Here is a 25862-nt window from a genome sequence, read left to right as displayed (position 1 = left end):
TTTCGTTGCTTTTACTCTGGTCCTACTCTTTCCGCACGACCGTACTCTGTACACTCCGTCTGCGACGTCTTGGGCGATACTCGGGATCGTGGAACGCTCCGAAATGGTCAGTGCCGAAGAGAACGCACTCGGAATTTTTGTAATCGCCAGTGAGAATCGAGCGAGGAAGTAGAGAGAGGAAGGGTGGATGAGGATCGCGAAGGAAAATTGGCAATCGACCTGGTGGGGGTCTTGAGGCAAGGCCAGAGTGCATCCAAGAGTGCACTCTTGACGTTTTATTCACCGAGGGATTATTTATAGGGTTGTTGGACTCGGTGTCTGTCTTTTGGAATTTATTGACTGCCTTGGGGGTCGTCCACTTGCAATGGTTCCGTGTTTGAAGATGGACTAGATCTTTGACGTTAGCTAGTAACAATAAAAGTGCATCGAGGTGTGCACTCCTGAGGCTGTATACACTGAGGACCTTTTTATAGGGTTGTTACGATGCCAGGGTCTGTCGTCTGTAATTTATTAACTGTGTTGTTAGGTATCAACTTGAAATGGTTCGTGTTTGAAGATCGACTAGGTCTTTGGTATACTTAGACGCGAACTTCCAAGTTGGAAGCTGAGACCGTCGTCGATTCGAATTAAAACCGAGGAATTAGAAGCGGTGCATTCCTTCGAGCCGATTTAGGTCGCTTTGGATGATGTCGGAACCGTATCGACGTCTTCTTGACCGCGTTTAGTCCGCCGACGGCGTGAATTTCCTTTCGTTCGCGAGTAACTCAGAAATATCTAACCCGTGATCCCGCCTTGACTCGGGAATCTCAAAAACCGACCACTCGAAGCATCGTATATATTTCCAGGATCGAAAGGATCGAAATTTCAATTAACCTACCATTGTTCGCGTCTCCAAATCAAATGTTGCAACATTGCAATGTCGCAACTACGAGCAGTTTGATCTTGGAACCCAGACTCCTGAGATACGTCTAATTTTACAAGGCGCGTTCGCATTTCTACTGAAAACTTAACGATTCGCGATACGTCCGGAGTATGACGTCGCATTCCTCCGCCTAAGTAACTATTTGTAGTTGAGCGTTGACGTTCATCGCTTAAAACAGTTCGAAACGCATCAGACCCGCGATTTCGAGAATCCCTAGAACGAACTCGCGCGATTCGATTCGTGCAACCTTTTTCCTACTGGCTCCGCCAGTATCGCGCGTGCCTCGGCCACGCTCGACGTAAACAATAACCTGGAGTCGCGTGACGGAATCGCGTTTCGTGTTAATGATCGGTCTCGAATCGTCGTCGATTCGCCGCCTTTCGACTCCTCGCGTATCGCATCGTGTTTTCCTCGAGCACCCGAGTATTTTTAAATTTTCGAGATATACGAGACACTTGTGCCGCGCTTTGCATCACCGCTATAAAGTTTTTTTCCCCCAGCGGTCGGAGTTGCGAAGTGGGCTAATGGCCCGAGGCGTGTAACAAATTCTGACGGCTACATTTTTAGCCCCCCCTCGAGAAGCTGTGAAACGACAGCAATAACAATATGGAAAGTCATTCTCTGTTGTCGACGGAACGGGTCGAGCGAGGCTACAAGGAGCGTCTTCGACCAATCGAGCAGAACTGAGTAATAATAGTATCTGTATTATGCAACCTTATCTGCGGAATAGTACAGTTATATGTACGGGACAATTAGCGCTGTCATTAGCTCTAATTGCGGGGTGAAAATTATGCATGAGTCGATCGTGGCTTTTTTTTTTTAACGCGCGAGGCAAAGGGACGGCCGAAGTGTTGAATCGAATTTACACTTACGGTAAATAATAAAACCGACAGAAACTGAGCTGGAAATGCAAAGGTGGTACGTCTGGACGGTCGATAACCTGGGTATAAAATTATGCGCATACGATTTAGGCTCATTGAGATGCCGAAAACATTCACTCGGGATTCGGGATTCGAATTATTTTTGGCACTCGGCTGCGAATGAGATTTTCATGCATCATAACGCGTTGCCACCTGAGAGTTGACTTTAGAGATCGGGACGAATTAAAGGGATGCTCTCTCTCTCTCTTTTCTTTTTTAAATCAGAGTGTTTAAATCAGTAAAACTTTTGAAATTTATTACTTTTATTTGCACATACGTGTACGAGGTTCTCTGAAATTTTCAATTGTCCTGGTCGATTTGTTTACAAGATATATTGTGTGGGTATAACGCGCTTGAAAATAGTAAAAGATAACTAAAATCCAAGACGAAACTCGGTCGCTAATGGAATGAACGGACGTCAAACAAGCAACTGCAGAATTATTCTCGAGAGTATCCAGTGCCTCTCTTGGTGAGCCGAGTCAATGCGGTTTCCTCGGGATGAAATTTGAGTAGCTGGAGTCGAGAGAGCGGCGTATCTGTTTATCGACCGGATAATCCGTTTTATGGTAGGACGGATAAATACGGCGGTAATAAACTTGGATGTTAGATACGGTTCGCAGGGGATTCGCATTATCTGCCAGGCAAACATCCGTAGCAACACTTGTCGATACATTTTTACATCGACTTATTTGCGCTCTCCATCGATCTTATATTTACTCGTAAAGTCAAAAGATCGTCCTTACAGACGTGTCCTTGACAAATAGAACAGCGAATCCTGTCTAAGAGTCATTGACCACGGCTCTTGGATATCGTAATATCAGGACTGGAATTTTTAATCGTCGATGCTTGAAAAGTGGAACTTGGTGTTTCTTTTTTCTTTTCTATATAAAGTTGTTAATGAGAAAGATATTATAAAGTTAGAAGATATAGGTGTGCCTGTTTATGTTCCAATTAGGCCAGCATATCTTCCCTTGCCAGTTGTCCAAGTTAGACAAAAGACTCGGGGTTAATAGCCGATGCAAATCGATGGAAACAAGCACGATGGAATTCCTGGACCCCAGGACGTCGAACCTGGACCAGTCTCGCGAAATTACCAGAAGAGGGGAGAGCAGGCAGGGTATTTTCGTTTAGGCCAGCCGGAAGACAACGCAACGCGTTCGCCGTCTTCCTCTTCTGGCTGCTCTCCCTCTTCCTCGACTAGTTTACGTCAATCTCCTACACAGACAAGGCCATTGACGATATTCGCGAGTGTATTCTGGCTATACCAAGCTCCCAACACGAATTCTTCTTTATGATATTAAAAGCAGATGGTCTGAGTGATACTTCCGAGCGATCCTCCCAGACATTTGTTAATTTATATAAAAAGAGATATTAATTCGAGTAAGAACAGCGAGGATTCTTCTTTTTTTAACAGGGTAAAGTTACAAATGCATACAAATGCCCACTCGAAAGTTGCCCACTGTACACCAAACGCCTATCCGTAGTTCGGTGAACTTGTTTAATAAATGCGGGTGCGGGACTTCCGTGCACTTTGCGTGCTGAGCATACGAATCCCCCCCAACTCCGAAATCACTCTCAACCGTTCCGCGTAACGTATTAGCGACAATCACAGGTCATTTCTTCGAAATTTCAATATCACTCACGGGTGTATCTCTCGAGATACGCATCAAAACTACAGGGTTACGTTAAAACTATTTTTATTGTACGCCGTTCACATCCGAAAAACTCTTATGGTAACTGTTTAACTTTACTTACGGATATATCGAGATTGCGAACTAAAACCTTGTTTGTATCAAGGTAAAATCTAGCTTGCGTTATTAAGGGACGATGTAGCCTTTTACCACTTGAAAAAATGTTTAGACAGGAGTTTAGAAAAAATGAAAGTAGACGAATCAGGCACGATTGGAGTGCTGTTGACTTCGAGTTCCATCTCTTAAGGGTCCCACCACCTTCCTCTTCCTCTTCCCCTTCCTCTATCTTCTTCCTCTTCCTGAAAAAAATTCTTAATATCTACTCAAGATTTACCTCTTTGCAATATCAACAAAAGCAACAAAAACCCACCGTTAGGAACTTAACAAAAAAATGAAAGTAGACTAATTAGGCATCATTGGAGAGGTGTTGACTTCGAGTTCCGTCTCTTCGGTCCCCTCCCCACCCCCCCCCCTTCTCTTCCGATGTATCCCACTGTCGGTCCATTTGTCGCCCGGTCTCCGCGTCTATTTTTTTTTTTCCCCTCCTTGATGAGTATATTCGCTCTTCCACTCCGTTTCCTCTCTAGTTCGATCCCGACTCGCGATTGGGCAACGGTACCGGCTGATAGCGGCTCGTTCGGTCAGCCATCGAACAGCTCGATGCGCGTGTTCTCTCGCCTCGCGTTACGTTCGATTTCGTAACGAGAAGTTTTTATCTACGGCTCGCAGATAATCCGTGGGCTCGCGGCAACAACGCCCGTGTCAGTATATCGAACCCCGCTCGAGGTACCGGACCGCATTTCTCGATCGACTCGCGATCGCGCGAAATCGCCGAAACTCGTACGCGTTCGCTTTTCACCGGGGAAACTTGCTCGATGATTAATTCCGAAGGTGAGGCGCCGGAAAAAATACATCTGCTGACGATTCGCGAGTTTTCACGAGCTTTTAAAAATAGTATCGCGTTCGAACGTTGGAGCATATACTTTCTAATTTTCTAGAGACAATATTTTTAGCGTTGTACAAAATTGTTGCGTGTATTGGGAAGAAGGATCTTTGTTGCTATTGATAATATCGTAGAATATCTCTGGAACCACTGCGGCGATTCGAAAAAATTGTTTCAGCGATGGGAAGCTACATTATCCCTTGGTAACATAGGCTTGATTTTATCTTGATAAAAAACGAGGTTTCGGTCATTTATCACCGGTCCCCGTATAAAGGATTTTCGGAGTATGCAGTCTCACGCACCAAGCTCACTGACGTTTCATTTGTATCGGTTTATTGGTTTAGTGTTAATTACTTACAGTCAGTGTAGTAAATATTCGTACGGGAATCAATTCAAAAGAAAACTTCGTATTTTTATATTTTATTAATAAAGTTTAGGGGAATTATTCCTCTTATTTCTTTTCTTATTAGTTTTTATTTTAAATTAGTTGCTGTATTTCTTACACTGACTGCAGCTTCCAATTGAGTAGAGAACAAATCAGGCTCCTAGAAACTTTCGCGAGTACTATGTTATATTCCATCGAAAGCTTTCCGCTGAAAGATTCGATTCTGAGGGTGTCGAACAAAAATCTACTTAAAACCCATGAATCTTAACGATCGTAACGACCCCGAAACGGTAGTTCCACGGTACTCTCCACCAATCTAAAAAATTAATTTTTCGCCTCCCAGAATATATTTTCCGAGCGTAAACGTGTTAATCGCGGCCAGGTTGATCGTCGCCCGGTGACCGAGTGCATGCGATCTTCACCGTGAGCCAATTAACGCGTCGAAGGCGAGTCGTTCCACCATCGTCCCGTGTAATTTGTTGTGAGTAATAATCCGTCTCGCGCCTATTGTCCCCGTCGTGATTGCAGTCGATAAATTCCCATCCAGGAACGAAGCTGTCGGAAGTTCTCGGAATAAAGCGTAGTTATCGCGACGGGTTCGTCGGAATCGTGTCGTATCCGAAATGGACAGGGGAATTCGACTTGAATCAGCGCATGGTGTTATCAGTAGTCGCGAAACGCTACGGGGCTGCTCGCGATACGTGTGAAAGTTTTCTAATCTCCAGTTCAATTAGTGGTCGAACGATCGATATGTGTGATACGTCCACGATTATCTTGGTGTTTTTTTAACGTACGTACCGAGAAGTCTGAGAATATTTCGTACTTTCATAATTGCTTCACTCATGGATGATATAGATTTAATGTTTAATGTATTTCGATCTTCTTCATTGGTAGAAGGAAACGTGATCGTTTCATCGCGCTAGACTTTATTACGAAAATCAGTACTTGGAGTGGCTTCACGTGAATTCAGGGGGAATAATTAATCGTGACCTTGGAAATTTTGTAGGAGCGTTATTCACCGATTTGATAGTTCGCGTATCATACATAAAGTATTTAATATTGCGTAGCGCAAAGGGGAAAGTTTTATGGTTTCATATACAGATTCTATGAAAGTGATTTCGCCGATATCTCTGATGATTTCACACCGATTGCACCGGTAGGTGCTTGAATGATTCCACGAGTGGTCATCGTGATAAATATGTACCCTGTACTAATTAAGCTCGAGATTCACTTTGATATCAATTCGATACAGCAAAAATACAAGCGAACAAATGTAATATACCAGTCGCGTGATTTATGGCATCCTACATCATTCGACAAGTTCGATTAAATCTAATCACGACACGATAGAAAGAATCGACAACTATTACACTCGGTTAGCTTTGCTAGCTCGTACCCTATTTAAATTCCTATCTTTACCACAACTGTTAAAAGTAATTAGTCTCGGTAGTTGAAAAATCTAGCGCTTCTGTCACTGATAAGATTGAAAAAAATTCCACGATATCGAAGCACGTCTATCCGCAGAAATCTACAACCAAAGATCGTCGTTTGCTCGGCAAACAAGACCATGCGAGCTTAACGGAAGCATAACTCGTTCGAGAAAACTTTTTGTTCGTTCACTTTGCTCGCCTCGCACGAAACTCTATTCTCGCGTCGGTATTCGGTCGTAGAACTGATTTTTTACGTGACATAATCTGTCGTAGCGCGGTTCCGCGCGACGCGATGCTGTCATAACTACGTCACGCTAACTGCATTCGTTAGGCTGAAATTTTATGCGCGTCGATGCACGTAACACGTGACAATTGCCCCCTCCAACCCGAGCCGAACTCTGGAGCGTCGTTTGCATCTTCGATCGGTGCGTAGAAATATCGGTGCCCGGATAGCTGTTTTGCTGAACATTAGTCGATCGTATACCACTTGCAAACGAAACGTTCATTTTTCTTCTAAATGCAAACACGGTGCGATTACATTATCGTCGCATTTACGGTACACGTGCGCGCGATGTGTGACTTACTCTTTTTAGGTTCACGGAACGATTTTTAGACGTGAGAGGGACGAGGGAGGAATATTGCAATACATGAACCATATTAGAAAGTTGTAGATTCGAAGAAGGGAATAATGAAAGAACGACGCTAGGGAAACAGTGTCAATTCTTTGCATTTGGGTGTCCGCACAGTAAAAATCGACGAAGACGATTTGTATAAAAATGGTGCAATAAAAGATAGGAATTTTCAATGCGCACATTGTCGCGTGTTAGAATGATTTAAAATTTTGGTTTTCGATACTATTATAACTCCTCGGAGCCTAAAGATTCCTATAAGCTCTCGCTAATCAAATATATGAAGGAGCTTTTCAAAAGCTACAAAATGATATATAATACTTGCATATAAAGCAATTTTAATGACGTCAAAAAATTGTATAACCACGAACTATTAGTTCTCCCTAATATCACGAATATACAAAGCACATAAAATCAGAATACAACACTTCGATTCGTAAAAGTAACCAAGTTTCTTCCTAAATAAATCAAGAATTTCAACAACGATCAAAGGATTCTCGAATAGGAGCCGCGAAAGGATTCGTGCGTTATGGTTCGAATTCGGATCGAGGATCGTCGATGACGCGACGATCCGAAGGCGAGAGCACGTGACGACGCGATTTGCAAATCGAACGACTGAATGACGAGTGCGCGAATACGGCACACTGGCTCGTTCTCGGTCTCGGTCCCGCGCTCGCGCGCACGTTGCAGCGAATGCAACGAGTGCAACGAATGTTGGCAGTGCTCGTGCAACGTTTGCGGTGCAAGTGCCAGTGTCGATCGTGTGCCGTTGAAACTCTGCCCCAAAGGTACCGCAACAACTGTTCCCTTTCGAGAAGGATCCCCATATCGCGCAAGTCGAGTCTCTTTGCTTGCCGGAGATCAAGGGAGGGACCGAGATCGAGCGTCCTAGATCCAAAGGAAAGCTGTTTACTTCGAGTCGCTTCGGAAACGTCCTGAAAACGATTTTCCCGGTGTCGTGGAGTGTTACCGTAATACTTGATAGGAAAACGTACTTGAAGTGTGATGTGTAAGGAGACTCCTCTAAATTTTTCTTGAAAGTGCATTGAATTTCCCTCTGGAAATCCTGGAATCTTGTTCTCCACGACTTGCTTTCCTTTTCTCGAAGATCGAGGAAGGATCTCGGACAGTTCTGAAAACAACTTTCCTTTTCTCAGACGAGCTGTTACTGCGACACTTGGAAAAATGTATCTACAACGTCGAGTCAATTCTTGTGGAAACACTTCTTGATTTTCCCAAGAGTGCATCGAATTTCTCTCGAAAGATAGCGATGGGAAACCGGTTTCCAGTCGACGGTGACTCCTTCGATTGAGCGTGGAAGCACTTAAGCGCTCGTTACACCGAGGACCACCGAACCGTGCTCTTCCAACCTAGTCAAGCCAAGCAATAATTGCGATAACTAGCCCTTCGTCGTTCGATTCACGAGACAGGCACTAAGAGGCAGGCACGAAGGGGACCCCTAGTCTTCTAAGGACGTTTATTCTTGGGTACTTGTTCGCTGTCGAACCAGCGACAAACATCAACTTCGCGTCCCTCGTAACATCCGATGGATGACGCTTCGATCCACGCTGAATCCCGCTGATCGATCAATGCTCGACTATGCGCTAGCTATAGATATACGTCCTTCCGTTACGTAACGATGAGGCGATCAGCTGAATCGGAACAGCGACAAAAAGGGACAGTTTTTCATTCAAACGTTAACGTACGTGCGCTTGTATCGCGTGTTCCTCGTAGGAGGAGCATAGCCTCCTAGGTTAAGTGCTAGTGGCTTTTACGAAGACTCGCTTCGACATCTCAGAATCAACTAATATTCTAGATCGTAGAACCGTGGTACTTGAAGCGTGATATTCTCCACCTACTGTCAGGAGTCGAAGGAGACTTTTGTTTTGTGAGAATTAGGATTAGAAGGAGCATAAAAATATCTTGGGGATGTACAATGTTTAGAATCTTTTAGGTCAAGTGCTAGAAGGCTTGCATATGGAACTTGGATATCTCTAGAGTTAGGAATTAAAATCAACCAATATTTTATATCTTAGGATCATGGTACCATAGTTCGTTCGCATAGTTCACCTCCTGTCACAGTTCCAAGGAAACCCCAAAGATGGAAAATCTAGCCTCCCCTAGAGTCAAAACCTGAAAGCAACCAACCTCCTACATCCAAGGCCTCATGGATCACCTCCGCACCCTCTACCAAAAATCAAACCATCCCCTTACTTTGTATAAACCAACCCCCTTTCCTTCCTCGAGTCTTCTATTTCCAACCCCCCGAATTCAGCTCTAATCTTCCCAAAGCCTATTCCTACCTTTTCCCAATCTTTGAACAACCGCACACGCCCGACAAACATCCCCAGAGATATTCACCTCGCCACCAGGCGATTTTATCCACGACAACGGCGTGCAAGAGTCTCACCGAGCCGCTGGGCGTTGTCCGAAATAATATTTGGAAAACGGCCGGGTCCGATCGCAGCCAGGGTCTCGTCTCGCGTGTGAAGTTTATCGAGTGAGCGAATGTTATTTTCGCGTAGATACACGGAAGTGCGTGCCGTTTCCTCGCGGCGGCGAGCGTTGGAAATACGCGCGCGAATCGCAGTCCGAACCGAGAAGCCAGTGGCTACTCGTTCGCTGCACGCTTTATCCCCGATTGTTCGGGTTGTTTTGGTAACCGTCGGAACGGCGCTCGATGCCAATAGAGGCGACATAATCTTCTCAGGGCTCCCGGTGCCGCGAACGAGGCAAAGGCCGCGAAAGAGAACGCGTGTCGGCGAGGATTCGTGCCAAATTCGTTGCCAGAGCTCTCTCGTTGCTGCTCTCTTTGCCGCTTCTCTTTGCCACGAGGAAGATGGAAGATACAGGCTCTAGGGTAGAGATAGGTGGATCGGAGATAGAACCTCTTATTGAGGGCCGGGGTGCTTTTATGTGAAGGCTTTCGAGGGAATTAATGCAGAGTTTTGAGTTTTTCCTTTTGTGCGATGGCTGGGTGCATTTTAAAGCGTCGGGAAATAGTTTATTTTATTGCGCATGTGTTCTCGTTGGGAAATTCCCTGCATAGGGTTCATTAAAGGGTTATCTTTTAGAAGTTCCAATTTCTTGTAAATTAAAAATAAAATGGTCGGTGATAGTTGTTTCGAGTATATGAAATTTCAAACGGAACACGAAGTATTATTTTTGGAAACTTGTTTCTGGGAGGGAAGAGTGAAACATCCTTAAGTGGTTTAGAAAAATTTATTTCTTTTTACATATATAAACTTCAGGTTTTAATAACGGATAATAGTAACCATTAGAAATTTAATCGCAATTTGTCGTTCCTCTTTAAAAATACAATACTTGGTATTATATATTTTGATAATATATCATTTCAGCCAGAATCTGAGGTTACTCCTTTTGAAAACTGTTGTTCCTGAGAGGAAGACTAAAACAGGTTAAACGGGTCAAAAAGAATTGATTTCTTTTTAGCCATATATATATATATATATAGGAAACTCCATGTTTTAAGGATGAATTTTAATTACTCCACTCGCCCCTGCAATTTTAACTTCAGGATTCTTCAAACTTCCCGATCACGCACTACAAGTCCAAATCAGAAAGCCCTGCATCGGAATAAAACGTGCTCGAAGCCTTGGCACGTTGGCTATCGTTCTAGCGCGCGACCTTGTTTCGCTCAAACTCGTCCATCTCCATCAATTTCAAACCTATCGACACGAAATTTCCAAGGTGCATTCCTCGAACCCGAATCTCTCACTATACCAATCCGCAAAAGTCGATAGAGACACGCAATTCCTCGTGAACCTTTACATCGGGCTCCATAACTCAATCACGAAATATTTTTACGTCTCCCTTTGAATCCGACTGTATATAGGTAGATAGCGAGCGAGATAGAGGGAGATGATGATGGAACGGTCCGAGGTGGTTTGCGTGGGCGGAAAATATTTTGCAGGGGGATGATAGTTGACGGATAAGAGGACGCGGTCGATGGTACGACGCTGAAGAGGGGACTGGTCCCACGTGCTCGATTGCACCAAGTAATCCGGCGGTCGGCCGTCACTCTATTTTTAACGATACCGGCCGCATATTTAACTTGCACCTAACTTAACCTTATTCCCATCTCTCTCGATCTTTCCTGGTTGCTCATACGTTTCGCTCTTTCGCTCTGGATCGGTCATCACCACGCGTTTCTCCCATCCGTGAATTTTCACGCAACGTCGCTTATTCTCGTTTTCGAATTGCCAGTGTCAAAGCTTGCTTCGAATTCGTTCCCAAGCATCGTTCAAAAATCACGTGACGCTTCGGACCATCTGGAGAGAGGAATAGTCGAACGTCTTTGTCAGTTTGTTGGACGGCACGTGGATTGATTTACTAGGGAATATTTCTCAGAGAGGTAGGAAATCGTAACAGTTTCGAGGGTGGACCCGTAAATTATTTCTCTAGGGTATTTCAAACGAGATACATAAATATCGACGAGATGGTATCGATCGAAGTTTTATTCTTTCGTGTCTGTGTATCTGATTATCTGTAACTGTCTCTGATTTGTCGAGGTCGTCCTGTATTACCTGTTACCTTAGGCTATCGAGCGGTATTAAAGCTCCGTTAGTCATAATCGTAGCTATAGAAAAGAGCAATGTCATACGTTGCCAATATCGATGTTTCCATTTTTATTCGAGGGATTTTTGAGATCTTCTGGAAACCACCAAAGGAATCTTAAAAGGTCCATGCTACGATTTCCTCTCAATTTTAGTTTCATCATTATCTATATTCCAGGGATCGAGATTTAAAAAGTTCGTACCGAACTTTCTCCTTTATTTCCATTCGAAACGTATCATTTCTAATACAAACGTCTAAATCAACGGCCACGAATCCTGTGTTCGAAGCTGGCATTCAAGATATCTTCAAGTCCAAGAAATGCACGCGTCCTCGACGATTTCAATGTTACGAGCGCGAAGACAAGTCTTATGCAACCGGTTGCACACTGGTGGAAGTTTAAGGCACTCGCCAGCGTTTACGACTTGTTGCAACTTATTATTCGCTTGTTCGCTGGCTCGATTCATTTCGCTCGCCAAACACGAAACACTCCAAGACAACCTTTAGTTGGGCGACTAAAAATAAACCCCCACTTGAACGCCGCGTTTTTTTTTTTTATCGCGGTTGCTCCGTTATGCAAGCCGACTCGAGTCAAACTTTTTCGGATTGCGTTGCAAAAATTCAACGGAGGCTAATCGGAAGGGATCGTTTGAAAGAAAAGTTGGAAATTGGCGGAGAAAGGAAAGTCGAAGGATAGAAAAATTCAAGGGAGGGTAATTAAAAGCGACGATTTAGAAAGAAATACTAAAAACGGGAGAAGAAGGGAAAGTTGAAGAATAGAAAAATTCAAGGGCGACCAATTAGAAGGAATAATTTAGAAAGCAAAGATTAGAAATAGATGAAGAAAGAAAGGAAGCTTTCTTCTGCGAATCTTTTTCACAGGGGTCGAAGAGGTTTGCTAACGCCTAAGAGCGAAATAGAGACGAACGAACGTAGAATTTGACAGAGGCTAATTAGAAGGGAGCATTTAAGGAAAAAATTAGAAACAGGTGGACTGTTCTCAACTTCCCTCCTTTTCCTAACGCCTAAGAAGAATCTTAGAATGTTATCTTCCATGATAGAGGAAGAAGATCTGCTAAACTCACTTTCCAAAACCCATGGTCCCATTTTCGATGAACCAATGCTTATAGTGTGCGGATCGTATGAGGTATGCGTGCAAGAGGAATTTTAACGTGCTTTCTACGAACGAAAGCGACCAACGCTCACATCTTCGAAGTTCTCGTGCGTGATTTCCACACGACCACGCGCTCATGCTGTCCGCCACGAGCATTTGGGGTCCCGCTGGTCAATTTGCGACAATTACCGAGCCGTTGCGACTGGTTAAAGTCAGTTAGAGCTCGAGTCGCGCTATAGTATAAGCGGGGACACGAAGAGCAGGGCTGCATCGACGGACTCGTAGGACCTACACCTGAACAGCGATTGTTTCCGTATGTTTCTTCTTTTATTACCTTCCACCGATCCGTACTTCCATCTTGCACATTATTCATTTACAAATAGTGCGCTGGAATTCACTAGGAAAGTAATGTTTCACTGGTAAAGGTTCTTCGTAAATTCTTTATCTTTATGTATGAAGTAGTTTTCTAAGTCACCGTGTGTTTTCTAGGATCATTAATCGTTCTATTTACAAAAGCGTAATTTACGATGTGTTTACTATCGTTGTTGTTGTTGTTGTCATTATCGATGCTGTCATCAGTGGGATAACGCACTTATTGCGCATTCGTTGGAGAGTATATCATAACAGAGAGTTACTAGATCGGTGCGTGAAAGCGAGGCATGTCCAAAGGTTGCTTGCTTACCTGCGAAATCGCGTGGCCCTGAAACTGAAACGTACATGTCTACCAATCAGTATAAAAAGATTGTAAAGAACGTAAGGGTGTAAATAAATAGACAGCGATGGTGATTTCTTTCGATTTATTTGCAACTTGCGGCGCAGGTATTTGAGGGATTCATTCGTCAATTTTTGCCTGCTTATTTGGCTAATAATTAGCTTTTCATTTAGTTAGGTTTACCAAGTTTGTTTCCCTATTTTCAAGGAGAGCTAGGCGACGAGTAGACGACCAAAGAGTTCGATGGCACTTCCGAATGCAAAGTAGGAGGCAAGAACGCTCGATCTTTGAAGGAAGGGAATGATAATAGCGGGATGATATGTAGGGCAAAGAAGCGCGCATAAAGAAAACTTGGTTGTACAATGATAAGGATAGATATGATTGCGAACGAGTGGGATGGACATTCATCCCATTTACGGATCGTTCTTTATTAACCTCGATAGTACATGCTCCATCACATACCGCTAAAATTTCAATTTTTATTCAAATTGACAACGATCGCTTTATTAAAGAATTCTTCGTATGAATATTCCCTTTCTAAAAAATGAAATAAAAGAATACTTCTCCAAGCAGAGACGAACAAAATTCTCATCCGACTATCCACCGCCGAATAAAATCTTCGATCAGTTATCTCCACTGAACACTGCAAAATCAATTCAGCTTTCGCATCGAACGACGAGGTTATCGCAGTAAATTGACACACGGAGCTTTTTATCCGCCATCGAATCGCTCCCAATAAAATTCTGCTCGTATCTGCTCGAAAAGCGTCACACTTCAAAGAAAGCGCGTACTCGAGGCTCTCGAGTGCGTGCTCGAACGACACGTTGCGCAAATAATAACGCGGCTTAACCCCGGGAAACCATAAACCCCGCGAACTTTATTATCAACACGTATCTTTCGTTTCCACGACGCGTTCTCTCGAGACTATCTCGTTAAACGAGCGGATCTTCGTCGGTGAAAATCCTTGGCTGGTCATTTTCATACCGCGCCGATTATACGTCGTTTCTTTCCGCCCGACTTGCACGAGCACGAACGCAATGGGAGCAACCTTAACCTTCGCGATAACCTATCTCGCACCATGCGTCGAGAAAGCCGCAGTGCGCTTCTAAACTCTTTTCGCCATGGTTGCTATATCATAATTTTTTTTTTTTTTTTTTTTTTTTTTTTTATAAATATTCGGGAAATCTCCCTTTTATTTCTGTTGAAAAAATTTAGTTTATTTTCTGAGTGAGGATTGAGATCCGATAGAGGGATCGTTTTGAAACCTGGATTCACTTCAGAATTGTGTCTTGAAGCTTTGGACTATTTTCTCTCGGGACAACACATTGCTACACCGTGTGCATGATATCTCAGCACGCATTTGACCCCGCGACCTGATATTTAAATATATTATAGATAAAGTAGATAGCGTTAGACCTACGCGATAAGGCCTCTTTGTTTCGGATAAACGATTCGCATGAAATTATATATCGAGGTCGAATTTTGTCTCTTTTTCTCGAGGTGATAAAAGTAGCAGATAGAATGTTATTTATGGAATCGAAAATATCTCCCGAAGATACGTTGAATTTCGATCGCGTTTCCAATTTTCTACCTAGGTATCCCTACGCTTAAAAATAAGATTACAAAATCGAGCAATTCTCGGAACGAAAGTATAACGGCCAATCGAAGTAACTTACCGCGCCGAAGAGAGCAGTGAAAACAGCGACGAAAATCCGTAACGGACGCGTTCGTTAACACGTCCCTAGACGCACGAATAACGATTACGGAGTTCATCAATAGTCATAAACTCGCCACGATTAATTCTGGTATAATGATTTTCTTTTCAAACGGGGCACCCGATACGTAGGAAATGTTGATGTAAAATTGATTTTTCTTTTTTTAAACCAACACGCAGCAAAGTCGACGTATGGCGCAATAGACTCGAGGATTCAACGATTCGCGCGGATACAATTCAACTTTATTCGACGGTTCGAAAATCGACTCGCGTTGCGCGATTAAAATAATGCGCCCGTGGGAACTTGGTTGTTTTTCTGACAGATCAGGCCAAATGAAGTTGTACTGTTCGCGCATGATAGCGCAGCGAAACAGGCTACTTAATTAATTATCTCCTCTAATTAGGTCGTTGCGAAAGAAGACCTTCACAGGGTCTCATTAGCGTGGTGAATTAAACGCGTGTCAGTATCAAGGACTGCGTGCGAGAACTCGGCCGTGTTAAATAAAGGATAAAAAATCTTATAGATTTGTTTCGTTATTCTTGAAAATATTCAACAGGAACGTTTAATATTTTATTTTGTTTGGTAATTGGTAATTAGGTGGTCCTCGACGAGTGTGTAGATTGTATTATTATTTTCTTTTTATTTAAATAAGACTAGCATACAGTAATTTATTCGAGCCTTACCCGTTCATTGTGAAACATTTCGTTGTATAATTCAAATCCTAATCTCTGTTTGACGAGTAATGAACAATAACTGTGGTCGACTATTTAAGAATTATTTTCACCAGATTCAAGAACAATTTTTATCTATTCACACATAGTAACGGGGACACTTTTCAATAATATAGCCTGTTAATATTCATTTTTTTCTTTGAGAGTAACACCATTTCTATGCTCACTACCGAATACATTAATCTTGTAACTATTAATCGGGACTTGTTCATTATTCTAAATTTGTATTCAGAACGCTCCATTAATGAGTTCAACATTATAACGTTACTTGGGTTATCAGGCATTAAAAAAAGCAAGCATTTTTTTTTTTAATAATACATTAAATTATCTAACCGCTATCGAGCTATATCTTCGGGAAAATGATTTTGCAACGATTCAAATCTACCCCTAATAATTGTCCAAATTAAAATAAGAAAAAGAAAAAAAGCTCCCGATAGCATTATAGATAATTTAATATATTATTCAAGCGTACTTGTGTTTTGAATTTCAGATAACCCAGCTTTGAGATAGAGCGCTCGCCGCGGACGGAATATTGACGTGAAAAATACTACAACGCAACTTTCTTAATTTAACGTACTTCTAAATACTAAGATCGCAACACATTCGTTAAGGAACGTTCCTCGGGAAATTCTCCGTTTGCCCCAGAAAAATTCACAAACTCCTTTCCCGAGAGTTTGGTTTCTCGAAACTTTACCTGTGCAAAATATCTTAAAGCAATTTCCACATACCGTGGAACTCGCTTTATCCCAATCGATCCATGGTCAACCAGGCTCTGGATAGTTCATACGAGTGGAGTTGACGAATAAGCGAGTTCTCCCATAAGCGACACGTTGCCCGAGCCAAATTCAGATAAAACAAGACCTCACGAAAGTGTCGAAACAACCGAGTAGTGTCGTGGCCAAGTACCGTCGCCGGTCCAGATAAACGAACTACCGACTCTACTAATATTCTTTTTATGCAGCCGTCCGATCCATAGTTCTTGATCCAGCAATTCTCGCGTCCCTGGTTCCCCGAGCGATCGACTATCCGTTCCCGTCGCGAATCTCGTTCGAGGCTCGCGACGCTGAAACGCAATCGTTACGTAAGAGGAACTGGCCAGCTAGAAGCCGCGGCCATGTGGTTCGGTGTCTCGTACGAGGGTCAGGACCCGAACGGAACCGATTGCACGGGGGGGAGCAGCGACCAGTGCGCCCGTACCAACCGCTGAACTAGGCCGTGGAAGATGCTCGCCGATTCGCGCTCCGAGATCGCCACCGACGCCAGTATCGTTTCGTACGTTGCACGTGTTCGCGCGATCGCGGCTCCCACGATCTCGCATCGCGCGATCTAATCGAGATCCCACCTCTTTCGACGATTTAACGCGTCCGTCGTCGCTCGATCGAGGATCCACGATTCGTAAACACGGATAAAAGGCCGATTTACACACAGGTGGTTGTTGGGATAGGTACAGGTGGTCGTTGGGAAGATGATTTTGGTGTCGAGTTTTTAGTGGCGCGAAGTGTTTAAATCGAACGACGAGAGGATTATTGATCTAGAGATTCTAGAGGAAACTAAAGCTGGGCGATGTTTGGACAAGTCTCGAGTTCCTTTCTTTATCTCCATTCGTACAATTTTTAACCGACTTCGAAAAGTAGGAGGTTACTCGATTCGACATGTATATTAGTTTTTCAAACATCGACCCCACAAATTGAGAATAATAATAAGTCTGGAGTTCCGTCTTCATCTCCATCCGTACAATTTTTATTCTCGATTTATGGGCTGTGTATATCTCGCCAAGCTTCGACTCGATCGCACTCTGAATCTACCAACCTCTCTCTGTCAATAATCTATTCAACTCGTGCGCACCACTTTTATTTTCAAATTCAGGAACATTAACAAGGGCTCTTAGATTCCCCCGAATCCTTCTCGATATTAAACCTCATGCTCCGTCTCGGTTCTACATCTCACCTTGGTCGATCGAACCGCGAACTACGCCTTTACTTTCGACGCTCTAAAAACTCTCACTCGCGCCCCACGTGCTACCGGTAGCGGAGGCCTTGATACCTCGGCCCGTTATCTCGCGACGCGTCACCAGTTGGTTTGCACCAGGTAGGATTTCTGATTGCAGCGGCGTGGAGCACGAGGATGAAGTGTATAGCGCGCGTCAGCTCGCAGCACGTGACACCGAGCAGCAGAGCCTCGTGAAGCCCGAGAAGCTGGTCTCTACCAGCGAGACTGTTCCGCTTACGAAGCTGCAACTCCAGGTGCAGGTGGAGACCGACCTCGAAGAGGTCATCGAAGACCCGGTAGACAAGGAATACGCTTCGACGCGCGCGGAAGAGGAGTCGAGCAGCCCTCCGTTCAAGCGAGCGAAACCCTTGGCCGTGACGACATCCACGTTTCGCTTGGCGGGCCAGAAGGCCGAAAAGGAGCCGGGTCGGCTTCAGGACGGCTCGCGGAAGGATAACACCTTCCCGAGACCGATCCACGACACAGACAAATCCTTCGTCGGTGTGCAAGCTCTCAAGGACTCGCTCGAGGAGTCCCTCAAGGAAAACGAGGAGCCGAAACGAAAGCGGCAAACGCCTGCGCGTCTTCCGTTTATCTTCCAGGTAGGTTACTTCCTTCTGCACTCTGTGGAGTTGGCCTCTCGAGGTTAAGCTTTGCTGATACTAATCGAGGCTTCTGGGTGTGAGCTTTCTAACTTCTTCAGTGGTCAGGGTGTTACTTGATACGTTGTAGGTATTAGAAATGAGTGTTTAGGACATGGCTTGCAACTGTAAGAGCGAGGTGGGTACCAACCATAGAGTTGAGATTAAGATTGTGGGAATCCTCAATATCTTGCCTCCGACACTGTTGATACCCACCGAACCATCTGGGTGCAAGCTTCCTAGCCTCATCACCGATCACTGTGCCACCCGTGACCCCTAGTCTAACACCTGGAAGCTTAAATCACCACCAACCAAGAGTCCAACTGTTTACTGGAACGATTCTGTCGTGTTTTTAGGGCAAGCCCGCGGTGGAATACGATCCAGAGGCCACGGTTCGTCGAGACAGGCCGCAGGCGGTCACCAGACACCTGTTTGCCCCCATATCTGCGCAGCAACAGCAACAACAACAGGAACAGATCACCGCTTGCCGACCACCGCCGCAGACCACAACAGCGAGCACCTTCGCGCCTCGTACCGAGGACATGAACAAGGGTTTCTTGACTTTCAGCGAAGATCACCCTGGCCTTACGAGTGGGTATCTTTCTCTCCCGAGTCTCATTGTTTCACCCTTTGCACTCCAAAGGCTCCTACAGCTGGATGCACGATACCTTTAAAACTTAGGGATCCTATACTAAAGTTACTGATATACTAAAACAAGGTCATCTGGGGTGCAAAGCGTTGACTTCTAAGCATTTGATTGCTTCGGAGAACGGTTTCCTTTCTTTATTTTAATCCTTTTTAATTCGAGAAACTCATGACCCTATGATCCACAAACACAATGCTTCCACACTCCGCGAAACCTCCATCGCACCTTCCTTCTCGCCAACTGTTCAATCAAGCCAAGTTTCGTTAATCAGCTCTAGTGAATGTTGCAACGACGATAACAGCAACAAGGGGCACGGTACCAGGGGAGGTTGGGGCAGGGGAGAGGAGCACTCGCGTCAGACATGATCAGTAATAAATCTCGACAGGCCGCGGTTGCAAGCGCGGGAGACTGACACGCGTTATTTATCGCCCCGGAAGTAAACCGGTCTCTGCGCGTAGCTCGATCGAATTTCTCAACGACGCTTTGTTACAGTGTTGAAGGACGAACCAGAGGACTTGACGCATCTCGCGCCGACACCTGGCGACGTCTGCGTCCCCCTGGAGGACACGCCGTTCCTCACCGACATGCTGGACGAGTTTATTCTCAGCAACGAGAATTATTGTCCCCTGTTGAGCCCTGGTAGCGCTCTGCCGTCGGAATTGCGCTCCACGGATTTCGGTGACCCTCTGAAGGACGCCGATTTGGGCGACAGCTCGAGGGACAAGAGCCTGGGGGAGTCGCTGGCCGACAGCGATCCCTTCATGTACGGGGATTCGCCAGGAAGTCCTTGCAGCATCGACCCCAGCTCTGTTTCGCCTTCCTTCGCTAAATACCGTCAAGTAAGTCGACCGTTTGGCGTTACTTAGCTTGTAGAGTTGACGGAAAGAGTATAGCTCGTGGCGAGGTTGAATGTCTTCTTAAGGATGAAGACGATTGTAGGTCTTTCGGACGCTGAGCAACGCTTGATAATGCTTGCGCGCGTCAAAGAGCATCGCGTGTGAGATGATTTGTATTTTTAAAGGTAGCCTCGAGTGCCTCGCTATATTCCTTCTATCAAGTATCTTTTCAATCGATACTAGATGATTCTCTCTATCTACAAACGTGGCATTCTCTAAACACCTGCCTAATTGTATAATTCTGTTGCAGAGCCCCGAACGAAGTATAGATTCGCTAGGCAGCCCAACGGGTGGCAGCGGGGCTGAGGGGCTGTCAGAGGATGAAATGTTAATGTTGGGTCTCAGCGACAGCATCGCAGACGACGAGTTAGCGTTGAGAGCCCCGTACATCCCAATGTCGGACCAGGACGAGGCACTGGACCTGCTCATCAGCGACGACATGGTGATGTGGAGTCCACCGCATACCACAGACAAAAATTGCTCTAAATGGTACGAGTCCACCATCATTATGTCTCGTTTTTATTAGTATAATCATGTACTTGTCTTACGTTGTATATTTTTCTTAATATCGTTATCTTTACTCTACGTATTTTGCGTATCACGTACACCTTAGGTCCTGTCTAAACGCTCCCAGCTATTAACCTGTTTCTCTGCTTCCTCAGGATTATAGACGAGAAAGACCAGCGACCGTCCGACTCGAGTTTAGCGCAACTGTTAAAGACAGACCACCAGGTCGTCTCCAAAAAGTTCAGCGACCATGGAGGCGGGCTGGTCAATCCAGTTCAAGTTCTTGGCCAAATTCCCAGAAAAAGTGAGTCTCGTGGGGGGGTCGTCTAGCCTCTATCCAAACCCACGTTCTCGCTCACGTAACGGACTAGTACATCATGCACTTACATATACATAATTATTTCTAATTCACGGTATATCAAAGTGACGCGTCTTAATTTTGGACGTTAAACGCGAGAACGTTGGTTCAAGGCTATGTGCAAACCTTATTGATCGTTATCGTCCTCTTCAGATACGAGCCTAGACACCAGCCACTGGCCCTCCAAGCTGGACAGACCCACCAAGCGCATACACACTGTCTCGATGGACACTGTGCGCGAGAACAAGCGCATCAAGTGTGACGAGTCGACGAAGATCGATCCCCTGATTTTGGAGGATCACTTGCAGAGCAAACAACAATCGTCCACGAGGAAATCGACAAGTATCGGTGGCAGCAGCCAGCTGCTGCGTCGTCTCGTGTCCCAGCAATCGATTCAACGGAACAATGGTTACCCGGTCGACTCGTTCGGGAACGCTATGAGCAATCACGGACAGAGCAATAATCGGATGTCGGCCGAGTTAGAGGTCGTCGACGAGGGGGAAGGGGATAGCGGCGGTGGCGGTGACGGTGGCGGCGGAAGCGAGGGCGGGGGCGAGGACGCGAGTCGAAAATCTCTGCGTCAGGCTACTGCGAGCTGCAACAGCGTGCTAATGAATCTCCTGGTGTCCGGCTGCGACGTGAGTGCGGGATACGTTTGCTTCGCGAAACCGAAACCCTCCAGGAGCATCGCGAGCACGTGAACGCGTGCGGTTCACTCTCGCGTTTACTCCAATTGTCTTCTATACTGTCCAGAAACGTATTGTTGGTTGGCTAATTCCGTAGATCGCGCGAGCGCGTTCAGCGTACGAGATCCGAAAGAGGAAGATATAGATGTATTGACTTTTCTCACCGATCCGTAGATCCCCGAAGTCGAGGTGGCATCGATTGTAAACTTCGAGCAGATATTCATCTTCTTATTTTGTTTTCTTTTTTTTCTTTTTTTTTTTTTTTTTAAATGTGTTAATTGTACAAAGCACGGAGAGCTTCATCGAGTCGCGTCGTGAGGGTTGCAGTCGATTTATGCGCTCCGTGTAGAGTCGATGGAGGTTTACGAGAAGGCGTTGCGTCCTGTTGGGGACGAGAGGGTTTCTTCGTGGTGACCCACGCGAGGGAATGGCGATGGAACACACGCGGAGCGGTCGTTGGATCTCGAGAAGGCACAGCTTTGTATATTTCAAGCAGACCAGATTCTTACCGATGTTTCTAGGCGTACCGATTGTGAAACTATTACGGGTAGTCCAAGTATGATCGCCCGTTGCGATTCGACACGGAGAATGATCAAGAATCGAGAGTTTTCAGGGAACACGAGCGTCCGTGGGCGAGTATCGTAGTACGTTCGACCGTGTCCGCTCCGTCTTAAAGTCACGTTATGTATTCTACTTGCAAAGTATATGGAATTGTTGACTGAAGATTGTCAGAAGAAAAGAAAAAAAAAAAAAAAATACATTGAACATTGAACATCGAATCATCTAAACTGCTGCGTTTCGTTTCCTCCTTTCTCATCCCTACTGCTCCGTTGTTCGCATTCCATCGAGTCTCATCGCTCGAGATCAAGAGATTAAGTTTCGAAAATTGTTTGCAATGTTAACTCGAACATTAACTGAAATAAAGTTAACTGATACCCGAAGCAAAATGCGCTTACGCGGTTGCAAAAGAATTTTCGATGATAAAAAGAGCGATCGGATCGAAACAGTTCAGTTTTTTTTATACTTTATAGGTTATGATGCGATTACATCGATAGATATCGTATCGATTAGCTCTTATTCCTAGTCGTAAATATCACGAAACCAAGAAAGTACAGTTTTTTGTATTATTCGTTCAAATAAACTAGTAGCGTGTATCTTTTTTTCTTAGAGATAGTTACGATCCTCGGGTTATAAATCTTTTCCCAGTATACCAGACAGTATCATTGATGATAATTCTGTAGTAAATTCGATTAACTAGAGCCTGATTAGGATCGATTTCATCCCTCGAGTGGGTAAACGTAGTTTACTTCTATGTATACTAGAAGAATATAACGCAGTTTGAATTAATATTATTTGCATTTACAAATGTCTCCCATCTTCCTAGTCTTTCACACGAAACGCAGCATCTGAAGGTACAGAGTTAGCTGCAAACAGTCGTTTCAATAAATGAATATTAAATATTTTTACTGGACAATTAGAACTATGCCAATGCAAGTTCTGGAGGGTTGAGGTCCGGAAAGAGGGATAACAAAGTAGATCCCAATATTCCCATTACATGCTAACCATAGCTATTGCTTTTTTCAGGAGAACCTGATGGAGTCGCGCAACGTTCCCACGTCGCTTCCAAAGGGTCTGACTTCGCCACTTTCTGTGAACCTGGAGAACCAAATGGTGCCTCAATGTCCCCGTTCAGGTGGATCCACCGCGTCCTATGAGCTCAGCCCAGACGTGAAGAAACACCTACTGCCTGGAACATTCATCAACGAAGGGGGATCACTCGCCTCGCCCTCTTCGACAACGATGTCTTTCGAGAACTTCGACTATGACCCGACCTTGTCGACCAGCGGATTGCTGCAAGTACAGCCAGACCTCTTCGGGTCTCTGCTGGATCGGAATCTCGTCTAAGCAATAGCGTTCGATGCGAAACAACACAACGGTTCGTCGCTGATTCGATAGGGATTAGAGTAGACAATGCAATATCCGGATCGGTGTAGATTGCGAGAATTTAACCCTTTCGGTGCTGTATTCTGTAATTAGCGATTAAGTCTATCAATGTAAACCTTAAGAGGCCTTCATGACATGGTTCATAATTGTTGATATTAACTGAAACGGGTTCTTCAGGATTCAGATAACATTCATCAGTAAAATTTATATATCGCTTGATACATAATTTGTACCAATATCGATTTGAAAATCTTGTAACAGTAAAAATTTCTTTAATTCTGTTTAACATATATATATATATATTTCAAAGGAACAATTCAAGGAGGAGTACTACGGTCTTTGATTAGTTTTAGCAGAAGCAGAATGCAAAGTTTGTCAGACTTTGAACCATCGAAGAAGCTAGTTGGATTACTTTACTCAAAAGTAAGACTTAGAGATTCAGTTAATATCAAGGTGAACTTTGGGACACGTTACCAGAGTTCAGCAAGCGTGTTCAACGAAATGTTCTTAGCACCGAGATGGTTAAACGATAGAGCGATGCGCGTCGGGACGACTCGTGGTAGATCGGCGATTTCGCGTGCTGTTCAGAGATATCCATATTTTTTCACCTGTAATCGTGCCGCGTGTCGTTTCGACCCGTGGGTCCAGCGATCGAGGGGTCTTTTTAAACGAAAAAGTGCCAATGCATTTTTAGAAAGCTAGCTGTTAGGTTGTTCGGCGCGAAGGAACGGTCCTGCTTATCGCACAGACAATGATCATGATATAGAATTCAATTTTATTAATTATATTACGATGCTGTCGTTTGAGCTGGAGAGATTGTTCATTAAAAATCATGGGTAGTCTTGTGAAAATAAATCGAGGAAAAATATCTTCTTATACCTCAGCGTTTCAACTCGTGTTATCTTTTAGAAGTGAATTGAAATGCAAATGATGAAAAACAAAATTGTAATGTTTCATTTATGCAAGGCGACCAATATTTTCAGTTAAAAACATTCAATTCGCGTAAAACAGAGCATAGTTCTTCGTCTGAAGATAATAATTCGGCCGCGTGGGACGAGTGCATTTTTAATCACGCGAACGTGTTTTTTATCGCATTGATACATTTTTGTATTTCTCCATTGTATGAAGAAGTATAGAGGATAATCAATGTCACCGTGGAAGAGATATCGAATGGAAATTGTAAATAAAAAATTGAATTGCTATAAGAACGCGTAGCGCTCGTTGATTATGCTTTGACGAGCAAATGCTGCGCGCTTGCGACGAGTCGTGTGCGATGAAAATCCGTTGATCGCGGTTCTCGTCGTTGTTGTTACTGTTTTTTAATAGTTTTTAACAAAGCCAAACCAATTATCAGTTGTTACTATCATACATGTATCACGATTATCGTTCTTTGCACGCAAACAAAGAACAAAATGAGTATGCTAATTGTGTATTTTTATTATTACTTATCGATGCAATCAGTGTAACGGCATACTAATTTTATTATTTTTACCATCGTCTGTATTTTTATTCTCGGCACTTCACCATCGTTATTGCCGGTCTTTACCTGTAATACGATGCTGGTACAGACGAATATTATTGCGAGAGAATCAGTTATGATAAATAAATAAATGGTCTTTCTAATATATCAATGTTTGCTTGTTGTAAAGTTAATTTTAACGATATCATCGGTAACTTGTCATTAGAATTAAAATAAGGAGTCGGAAAATGAATTAAAGGCAATTGTGACACGGTAAGTTTGTTTTAAACTCTTTATTAGCAATTTAATATACACATTAATAATTATTGAACATAATCAATAATCTGTGAAAGTATTTGATCGAAAACAGAGCCACGAAACTTATTTACAGATTTACATTAAAGAATAGTTATTCTATTGAAAGTAAATTGATAGAAATCAATTATGAATATTTTGTACGACTAGAGTAGACATATTTGCGTGAGCGCGAGAGAGAACGCACCAACGTGCGACAAGTATAACGACTATTTACATCACGCCACGGTACACAATATGGTTCTTTCCCCAACTGTACTAGTCAAAACAAAACTCAAATACCGAAAGTATTAATAAAGATATATTTTCTATAATAAAATTCTTAACGTATTATTCGATTATGATTTTTAATAAAAAAGAAAGTAGTAATTAATACAATTACAAATGCAATCAGTTTTTCAATTATCGTTTCATCCAGCATAGACGTTATGCAATCGAATATGTGCGCCTTTAAGATGACAACCGAACTGACAAACATGCTACCAACGGTGGCCACACAACAGGAGCACCTCAGCGCCTACGAGATGACAACCGAAACGACAAGCAGGCTAATATCGGTTGCCGCATACCAGGGGCATTTGTGCTCCTACGATAGAGCAATTGGGCGTACAAATTTGCCAACGTCGGTTGCTATCTAGTAGGGGCACACTCGTG

General features: G+C 43.9%; 1 protein-coding gene and 1 long non-coding RNA gene across 2 annotated transcripts in view; one reads left to right on the top strand and one right to left on the bottom strand.

Annotated features, from left to right (window-relative positions):
- LOC128892631 (protein similar-like) overlaps positions 1 to 23749 on the top strand; it is a gene marked incomplete at its 5' end in the record, with an annotated part of 30472 nt that extends 6723 nt beyond the window's left edge. Inside the window, 7 exons of the mRNA XM_054153162.1 lie at positions 17875 to 18358; positions 18754 to 18988; positions 19536 to 19882; positions 20190 to 20428; positions 20602 to 20750; positions 20958 to 21442; positions 23075 to 23749. Of these exons, the coding sequence (XP_054009137.1) occupies positions 17875 to 18358; positions 18754 to 18988; positions 19536 to 19882; positions 20190 to 20428; positions 20602 to 20750; positions 20958 to 21442; positions 23075 to 23395 (2260 nt within the window). The remainder of the gene's footprint in view (positions 1 to 17874; positions 18359 to 18753; positions 18989 to 19535; positions 19883 to 20189; positions 20429 to 20601; positions 20751 to 20957; positions 21443 to 23074) is intronic.
- LOC128892630 (uncharacterized) lies at positions 14496 to 15848 on the bottom strand. The gene is made up of 2 exons (XR_008461125.1): positions 15691 to 15848; positions 14496 to 15639 (listed from the first exon to the last, which is right to left on the bottom strand). It is a non-coding gene; the product is annotated as an uncharacterized LOC128892630 (long non-coding RNA).
- Positions 23750 to 25862: the final 2113 nt, after the last annotated feature.

This window comes from Hylaeus anthracinus, unplaced genomic scaffold (assembly GCF_026225885.1).
Source record: "Hylaeus anthracinus isolate JK02 unplaced genomic scaffold, UHH_iyHylAnth1.0_haploid 12410, whole genome shotgun sequence".
Taxonomy (NCBI): Eukaryota; Metazoa; Arthropoda; class Insecta; order Hymenoptera; family Colletidae; genus Hylaeus; species Hylaeus anthracinus.
This window is presented reverse-complemented; position numbering and strand designations above follow the sequence as displayed.